A 10,226-nucleotide genomic window follows, 5' to 3' on the forward strand; every position below is an offset into this window, starting at 1 on the left:
TGATTCTTGTTCCAAAAAGTTATTATTTAAAGTATTTTGCAGATATTTCTCTGTATTTTACTTGTTAATTACTGTCCGATAGTAAATTTTCAAGCGATATAGGCGATACCGATAATGATACTATCCCGATAGTCCGATATGCACATACTATCCCCCAGCCCTACTTGATAAGAGCGCATTTTCAATAGATCATGTACATTACAACAATGAACATGTTAAAGTACTATAAGTCCCAATCAGCGACCAGGTGCAGGTCAAATAAGTCCCAAGGAACTTGTGGAACCTGAAGTTGTCCCTTATTGAGACGGTACTTTATTGACATTCTACGGAATCTACGTACATTGATTGAATGGAGGAAGTTCAAATCCCCACAGAAATCTGTACAGTACCTTTGTTACGGTATAGTACAGTGCAACCTCATAACTTGAGTGAAACATGGACCAAAACTGATGTCATTACTATACAGCCAATATGATGAGGATATACAAATCTTAACCAGGTTTGACATGATGATAATTATCTTAAAAGAGGTAGCCACTAAGTGAAATTTAACTGCAACATAATATTATGAAGTTTTTGCTAATCCCATTTCAGGTCTCCATTTCCTCAACATCTTTCTATCACCAGTATTATACTGTAGTACATCTATAGTTAGTAAAATTGATCAAATGCTGAACTTATAATGTAGTGTACATGTTTGGTATACAAGGCTACATTAGATGCCATCCCAACGTCCCTTAGTTTCTTAATTTATTGATATTGTGGTAGGAACATAACCACACAAATAATATACAGTGCAAAAGACTTTACCACATAATTACAATTTGATATTAACATGCCACTGTCATGTGCCACTAAATTGCTAAATTATTACTGATAAAATTCATAGTGGCATACACACAAGATTATTATCATTATTACTACTTTACAGTAAAGTGACCAATCCATTTAGTGCTATACACTGCAAGTCAACTCAGTCCAGCCAAAATATATTGATTAAAAGTCAATAAAAACAACGTAGTTTGGATGTACACAACAATTACAAGTTTAAGTATCACATATATATATACTTATAAAATTTTACAACACAATGTTTTGCAGCTCATGACATGATGTAAAAGGGTAGGGTACGTATGTAAAATAATTATGTAGATTAGTTATTGGCATTCCATCATATCAATTTTGAAATTGTCAGATGTTGCCAAGCTATCTCTGATTCGGATAGCATATTCTCCACTCCTCAACTGCAAGAGAAAAAATTGTTGTACTTATATAATTGAATGTGACAATACTATAGCTGTAACAGTACATTAGTTACACAAGCAAAGTAAAGAAAGGATGTAGAATTAAAGTAAATTAAAGTTATATATGTACCAGACAGTTAGCAGAAATATGCTTTAAGGTATATCTAATTATAAAGTGCAGAAACTTTTACCGTGGCAAAAAGCAGTTGAAATATTGACTATAAGGCTAGAAATTTCAAGGAGTAAACTATTATTGAATCTATATACTTGTTGAGAGGATACACAAATGGACATTTAACTTCTTAGAAACAGATTAAAAATATCTAATAAACTGTTTCATAGAAGTGACATTGTCAAAATATTCTTACTGTGTCATTAAGGGCTTTGATTTCTACATTAAGACTTTCTATTTTCTTTTTGTAATCTTCCTCAACAAAATCAACAGCACTGTTCTTGCGTTTTGTGTCAGTACTTTCACTGTTCTTTTCCAGTTCAGTTCCTTCTGGATCATGATAAACTTTGTACATCTACAAGTGTTCATGTCAAAGTATCATCTGATATTACAAACAAAATGGGTTACCTTTGACACAAACACCAGTGCCAATATTAAAGTTATACTTAACAGTATCATCATTCCCAATATTCCATACTGCACACTTGGATAGTTGTGTAGTAAAAATCCAATTGGAGTAAGAGCCACAGATACTATCACTGTTCCATAAACTGACATTCCAACAAAGCGAGATTCATTCAATGCTGTATGTTTCACTTTACGTGTCTCAAAAGCAAGAAATAGTCCAGCCATCAAGACAAATGCTTTATAGCTGAATAGAATGGGCAACCAGATCAGTGAGTCATCAGATTTACACACACCAACTATTTGAGGCACATCATTATCCTGTAGAGAAAATATCTCAATAGCATACATACACAAAGGACAGCTAGCCACAGAGGTTGCTTGTGATACACAACTGATTAAACAAACACTACATACAGGCAAAGTAAGACTATATGCACAGCCTGTTCAACCTGGTCTTGATGTATACAGCCATAGCTACACATAATTTACATTACATATATACATATATACAAACTTCGTTTCCTTCAATTTCGTCTTCTTCCCTTCTTAAAATAGCACCTGGGATCAGTGTTGGTGGAATCATTAAAACAACATCTGCTACAACAAGTACTGTGACAATTGCAAACAAGTATCTGTCTTTGGCTGCCTACAAATGTATACAACTCATTTTTAGCAGATATTGCATTTATAACTCACAAATTTAGGATTGGGTTTAACAATGTTGAAGATATAATACACTCTCCAAGTTTTAGCAAATATTGTTCCATACAATAAACTAAACCCAATTGCTACCAACCAAATTCTTGTCTGACACAGATGATCTACTGTTGAAGACGATGCCACATTTTCATCCACTCCAAACAAAATCACTGTTATGTAAAATATAACTGCTCCAGCTATAATCATCACATTGACATATGGACTGGTACGTTTTACTAGCCTAATGTTATTAGAGAAATACAATCTACAAATCAAATGGCATAATTCTCTTACTTTTGATTTTTGAACCATAAGTTGACCACCAAACAGATTATCGCAAAGCATATTCCAAGAACAGAAAGTATGGTATAAATGATAAACAATGCCAAAGCAATGTAAACAAATTCTTCATCCTCTGTTCTACCATCTATACAAGATCAAAAGAGAAAATCACAACTTTAGTATCTTAGCCTTGCATTAGATGAGAAACATTGCATGATAGCATCAAGAGTGTACCCATATATGCGTGAGCTATTGAGATCTCATGCGAAGATCCATCATTGAAAAATAAAATTTTATTTCAGGCTATATGTTTTACTATGATAGCTACAAATGGTATTGGTATAATTCTAGATCTAAGCACAAAAATGGTTAAAACACCTAATAACACAGCAGCCAGAAAAATAACTGCTCTAATTATAAATAGAAGAATCACTTAGTTGCATGGAAACCTTTAACTTGATCCGCATGTTCATGTACATGGATGTGGTTACCATTTTGTCATCATTCATTGTACATACATCAATAGTATTCCAAAATTCATACATAGTACCTGGAAAAACTGTGCCATCATTCTCTCCATTATTGTACACAATACTGCCATTTATTAGTGATGCATATCTCACTCTAGTCAAGCCACTGCCATTACCTGTTATACAATATGATGACTGATTACATGACTTCTTACATGTAAATTTTAAGAACTAACGTCTGAATTGGAGGAACGTTAATCCACCTGGTCTATCACCATTTTCACGGTAACTAACATCTCCCTATAAGCATGTAACAACACAGTCTAAAACTTCTATTGAAAGAATATGCCCACAATTTTATTCCTACTAACATGGATTCCTCAAGCCTGCAAATGTTAATATTAAATTTTGTTAGAATAATTATTTCAGTGCACATGCAACTGTCCTATTGCATAGTTATAAATTACATGGAGTATTTACCAACATTATATTACCACTAGGTAAGAACATTGTGTACAAGAACAAGAAGTGTTAACATATGTAATTTCACTTACACTTAATCCAAAGAACTTGACTTTCAGTGCTTCTTCATATAAAAGTCTGGAGATGTTTTTAGATTTCTCACCATTGTATGTGAAATTCCTCAGTAAAGTCTCACCATTGGGTAACTTAGATGCAGTACTGTTAATAGCCAGTGCAGCAGTCCAGACTGCATCAAACATGAATACGGCATCTTCTTTATTTGCCAGTCGAGATGTTTTGCTTTTTCTATATTGCTCAATGTTTTTATCATAATAGGAATTGAAGAAGTTCCAAGTCTGTGGAAAACAGCAACAAAAACAAATTTACCTCAGTTGCATATATAGTAGAAAGATAGAATGCAAGATAGAATACAGTCATGAAAGTTAATCTAATCATACACATACTATGTTTGCCACATTTGGTTGAGCCTTTTCTTCTTCAGTAAGTTGAGGATAATAGTCAAAGAGTAGTGAATTTTGCACTACATTTTGTAAAGCTGCATTACCAACTGAACAATTGCTATTACTTGCCATCCAGAAACTATCAGTATACCAAACAAGAAACATCCACTGATACTCAGGATGAGTTAATCCGTTTTTAGCTGCCTGAAGAGAAACACACACGACGTATAAAATTAATAAGATTGATGATAGTGTGTGTGTGTGTGTGTGTGTGTGTGTGTGTGTGTGTGTGTGTGTGTGTGTGTGTGTGTGTGTGTGTGTGTGTGTGTGTGTGTGTGTGTGTGTGTGTGTGTGTGTGTGTGTGTGTGTGTGAATAATGCACTCAGTTTTATACAATGGTATAAAGACACAGTATATCACTTATGTATAGTGCAGTTTCATACGTACATAAGGGGTTGTTTTATAACTGATTTTTTGGGCATGTTATGTAACATGTATATTAACTCAGTGGTGAATCCATTGGTGTATTCCCTAAGCAAAAAGTTATGAACAAATGGTTGCTTACCTCACATAATATTTCTGCTCCATTATGCTCATACATGTTAAGAAAAATAATCCGAGCAGGAGATTTCTATGAAGAATTTAAAATTCATGAAGTCACTTAAACAAATAGCACACATGCAATGTTACACCTTTATGTAATCTTAATGCACATTATGTCTTGACATACAAGGTTTTTATAATACTTATGAAATCTTTGAATTACATGTGTAGTATTATGGTAACACCTAGGTGTCATTTAGTCACTGCATTACACCTACCACAGGTGCAATGCAGTCACTAATGTATGACACCTAAAGTGTTACCACAACACACTTTTGTTTTAACAGTTCAGGTATTTCTAGGATATTAGTTTGTACATGTTGATACTTACTTTAAGTTCTCTGACTATGCTGGGTGCATCTGTTTCTGTGTTAAGTGTGTACTCACTTAACACCTTTATGTTGGTATTTGAGAAATGGAGCCTGAGTTGTGCTGACAACTGAGAAATGGTAGTCACATTATGGTGAGTTGGTGGAAAAACTAATAACTTACAAAAGTGAAAATATTTTCTGATTGAGTTATTATGGCAATTCTGGACCATCCAAACCTTTTCATCGCTGTTTCCATTGCTACAGCGATTTCAGCATCACTTGGTATTGATCTGAGGAATAGTGGAAATGTTTTATTATCAGAAAGACGAGGTGAGGTAGATGCTGCTGAGATCTAGAGGATAATGAAAATAACAGGTTGAAATAACACATTACAGCTTTCTGCAGTTTGACTCCATTTAAAGTGAACCAGTTACTTTGAGTGTAGTTACAATTGGATGGAGGCTACCATAAGTTACGTGTGTAGAAGTGTGTGCATGCATAAATATTTTCCATGTATATAGTAAAGTTATTCAAGTAGTGACAAACACTCACAACAAATTCAATAGCTACATAATATTTTTGCTACAACTACTGTAGTAACTAATTGTGATGGGCTATAAAAATTTGTATCAAACTGAAATATGATTGCCATTTATCAGAAACTGTTTTTACATATGTATTCTCCAGACTATAAACATTTTAACATGTTTCCTTAGGTGCATTCACTGTAGAATTAAAAAGTCCCCAGATGTCTGGCATTTATATGGTTTGATTTAGAAATCCTGCAAATGAATTTTAACACCGCTAAAACCACTAAACTCTATACATATACTGTACACATAGTTGTGTTTTTGGACTTCAATTTGCATAGTCTAGTATGTATGGTGACTTTAGTGGCTTGTCAAAATGTGATTACACATGTATGGATACTGTTAAACAGAAATTGGACAATCATTTGTTTTGAATTGTTTTTGCCCTATTATGTCATGTATCACAAAATTGTGGATGGACAGCTGAAAGTTGTTTTGCTGCCAGAAGGGAATATTGTGATTACCAATACCAGTTGACTTTGTCCTAACATTTCATATAGTAATGGAAATATATTTTAATTCTTATTATGTATCAACATTGAAACCGGGTCACTACTGCTGACCCGGATGACCCACTGACCCGGATAGCAATCCGGGTCAGACCCGGATAGCAATCCTGGTCAGACCCGGATGTGACCCGGATGTGACCCGGATTGACCCGGATGTGACCCGGATTAATTAAAGCCAAGACGTGTTTCGGCTAGTCTCGGGTGAGCGAACGAGTCTACATTTTGAGCGTTCGATTCGTGTTGAGTAAATATTGCAACTTCAGCCTAGCTGTAGGTTGAAGACCAAAAAAAAAAAAAAAAAGTCTTCACCTATTGACAATAGCTACCCCTCACCATAGATACCCTCAGTTTCGTGCTACATACTGCACTTACTAACAAATAGGCGTGGCTGAGCATATGTTGGTAATGCGATAAGTGGGCGTGGCTCACGAAAGAGCTACGCGATAGCGTTTATAAGTTCCACGTCGTCAAACGAACAATTTCGCTTCTCACGTGATCCAATCCGGGTCAGACCCGGATAAATTGTAAACCGGGTCAGACCTGGATGACCCGGAGAAAATGTGACCCAGATGACCCGACCCGGTTTCAACGCTGTTATGTATAGCGTAGAGGGTATAATTAAGTATGTATGTATGTATTCATTGTTACAATTTTCTCTCCCAAGTTATTAAATAGAATGACTCATAGCAAATTCTACATAGTGCACACCAGATCTCATTCGGAATGTTTAACTTGTCATGATTCATATCATGCCAAATTATAGAAGACAGTGATGTGTACATGAATTCAAATGGTGTGACCTGACACACATTTTCTATTATGCATCCATGTAGAACTACTACTAATAATATGTTTTGTACAATAAGTGTATATAAATGAGAGCTAGCTATATGTGATTGTGAATACAGACCACAGATATATCATGGTTAACAGATATAGATGGTTGCATATATAGCCAAACAGTCGATACATATAGTTGCTTAAAAAATAATGTGCTCATCCCATAGTTTGAACTTCAAAGTAAAGTACATCAGTGGAAGGAAGCAACAATAAAAAGTTAAAGCTTAATTATTATACATGGCTGTTGTTTTCATACTATAGGAAGCCACAGGAAGCCAGCTATAGGGATTTTTATTTGATTATTACACACAATATCTGTAACCTGCAACAAATTTGGGAATTGTTTTAGAATTTATCTGGTTATCTATCTAACCCACTGAAGCTATGTCAGCCAGACATCTTCCCAAAGGTGCTTGACCAGTTAGATAACTGATATACAACAATCATATACAGTATGTTATGTGAACCACATTGCATATTGTCTCTATATATGTGGCTTCTGTTATGGGTTCACATGGGTTTAGGTTTATTAGCATTCAGTATTACTGCTTTGTTGTATATGACACATAGCTAAGGCATGTACGTCTTATTTTTATGACTAACAAGTACACAAAAAAAATCCAACTAGAGTAGGGACCATAGCACATCGACAAAAAGTACTGAAACAAGTTGGAGTAGTGCACGATATTAAATCACAGTAAAACAATAAGAAGTGTTATATCCCTACTGTGCTCAAGATATCAGTGCTATGATCCCTACTCTAGTTGAAAATTCTAAATTTTTTTGTGTACTTGTTTGTTAACTTTTTTTGTAAAATAGAATTAATATGACTTATGAACCCGCATCAAAAGGAAGAAATGGCGCCACGCACCTCAGCTATTAATTATTGTCTGAAAAGTGAAGCATCCATTAAAGAGATAAACATCATAATAATTTAACAATAATACATGTACAAGGGGTCAGGAGTCTAGTCTCAGGGTTACCAAGTTACTAAAACAGTAATAATAAGCCCTGGCAAGAAAAAAATAAATAAATTGTAGCTACTTATAAAACTAAATAATTATACATGGCATATCAAGACTACATCTCATGATGCTGAAGCCCAAGAGTTAAATATCCTGTACGAAAAGGAAATGGCAACATGAGCTGCCTACTGAAGTATGCAATGTCAATGTATTGTACTCTTCGGTAGATGGCATACATTACTAACCTTTGTAACAATCACTGGCATGAAATGGCCTAGACAGCCAACTTCAGTTGTCACAAGATCAACCAAAAATCCAGCATGTTGAAGGTCAAGCAACAATGAACTGTAGCAATCTTCTTTATGATTCCAAAAGTGATGCTGCATGGGTACTAGTAACCACAAAGAGTTCTAATAGCATGATGGAACCTGTGGAAACTAGCACGAGATCAAGTTTGCTTAGTGTAGATGTAACAAGAGGTGGAATAGTACTTTGGGGATTAACACTCGCCTGGTAGCCAGGAAGATCGGCATAAACAGTGTTGGGCAAGTTACTTTTTATAAAAGTAACTAGTTACATAGTACTTGCAGCTGAACTATTTAGTTACAGTTACATATTACCCATAAAATAAAGTAACTGTAATAATATTACATATTATATTACTTTGTGTCCATAGCCTTAAGCTGTCACGTGTGAAACTACCACCTTATCACGTGACACGATTGCGTTGTTGGACAATGTGCAAGTCTTGATATAAGTAAGTAGCTGGTAAATAAGTCTCATTTAGTAGGCTTCATTACTTCGTTGTGGCAAGGCGTTACTCAGTGGGTTACTAACGAGATTAGTAACTTCGTTACTTTTAGTAAAAATATTACGTAATATTAGATTCGTTACAGTAACTATATTACTTAGGTAACGCGTTACATTTGCAAGTAAAGTAACTTGAGTTATATTACCTGTTTTTATAGCGTATTTCGTTATATTACTTTGTTACCACAAAAGTAATAATATTACGTAACGCGTTACATAAGTAGCGCGTTACTCCCAACACTGGGGATACTACAGTGAACATCCCACAATGGTAGGGGGATCGATTTGTAAAAGTTGATTTTTCGGATTCCGGACCCTAACTGTGGCTAAATTATAGTAGTTCTAACCTGCACGAGGTTCCAGTTTGGGGCAAGTTCTGCAACAGGCTCCGAAGTTACTGAGCAGTCTGGTCCAATCAACATTATGTGGTTTTGAGCAGATGACAGGAATATTTGGTCGATGAAACTACGCAAACTAGCTGCTGGTAGGCACTGAAATCACACAGTGATGTCACGTAACTATTGAACAGACATGCCCGCACTCACCATCGAGTCGTTGAGCGTCTTTTCAAAGGTATACAGAAGTGACGGATCACTGTTGATTGTCTGTAACGCTAGATCAAAGGAAAGTAGCTGTCCTGAGTAATCTAACTCGCCCTCTTGAGAGATCATTGCTCCTAGATGAAGTGTTTGTTTCAGGACGTTGGCGCACCTCACGATTGACGCTGAAAATATCAGACCAACGACCAGATACCTGGTTATCCGCATTGTTGCCATCTCTGTACAAGCTACGTAACTACTACTATAGCTGCTACAGCCTATTCAGTATTTATAGTCAAGGGAGAAACCATATAGGACTTAGGGAGGTAGCTACTTAAGGGAGGTACACAAGGGAATTACAAGAGCCGGCCTTAGCTACCATTAGGCTGCATGAGTAGGCAGCATGTCTAGCTCTAATTAAAAGGACCTCAAACTTTTAGACTGACTATGAAATCATGTGTTAAAATACTATTCATAGAGCCAATTGCTTCTTTCTATGCAGCCATAGTACTGTATGTTATGGTAGCTAAGCACTTCTAAGAATTTGCATGAATCCTGGCATGAATACCATGCCATCTACTTCATCAAGACACACGGTAGTGTGTCGTGCGGCCCAAGAAGCCGGCGCGTAACACCTGTGAGTATATTGACAGGAAGAAAGAAAACGGCAATTTTTGCACCTCCGTAGCTCTGTGCTTCCTTGATGAAACAAGACAATTTTTGCTGTGGACATGCCCTCCAACTGCAGCACTCCACATTCCAAATTTGAACGAAATCGCTTCACGCGTTCACGAGATATGCGACTTCAAAAATTGGCTCAGTTTCTTCGTTTTTTTTTCTTATTTTTCTTTTTCTTGTCGC

At 35.8% G+C, this 10,226-nt stretch overlaps 1 protein-coding gene across 1 annotated transcript; it reads right to left on the reverse strand.

The window, feature by feature from the left end:
- Window positions 1-978: 978 nt before the first annotated feature.
- Window positions 979-9,619, reverse strand: LOC136251060 (gamma-aminobutyric acid type B receptor subunit 2-like). Its single transcript, XM_066043437.1, has 15 exons — window positions 9,372-9,619; window positions 9,174-9,317; window positions 5,294-5,464; window positions 5,133-5,240; window positions 4,764-4,829; window positions 4,202-4,402; window positions 3,830-4,093; window positions 3,512-3,575; window positions 3,356-3,451; window positions 2,818-2,950; window positions 2,521-2,764; window positions 2,339-2,470; window positions 1,825-2,142; window positions 1,613-1,771; window positions 979-1,244 (listed from the first exon to the last, which is right to left on the reverse strand). Exons 1-15 carry the CDS (start codon window positions 9,600-9,602, stop codon window positions 1,158-1,160), a joined length of 2,418 nt encoding a protein of 805 aa, XP_065899509.1. The 5' UTR covers window positions 9,603-9,619; the 3' UTR covers window positions 979-1,157.
- Window positions 9,620-10,226: the final 607 nt, after the last annotated feature.

The sequence above is a fragment of the Dysidea avara genome, chromosome 3, assembly GCF_963678975.1.
Source record: "Dysidea avara chromosome 3, odDysAvar1.4, whole genome shotgun sequence".
Taxonomy (NCBI): Eukaryota; Metazoa; Porifera; class Demospongiae; order Dictyoceratida; family Dysideidae; genus Dysidea; species Dysidea avara.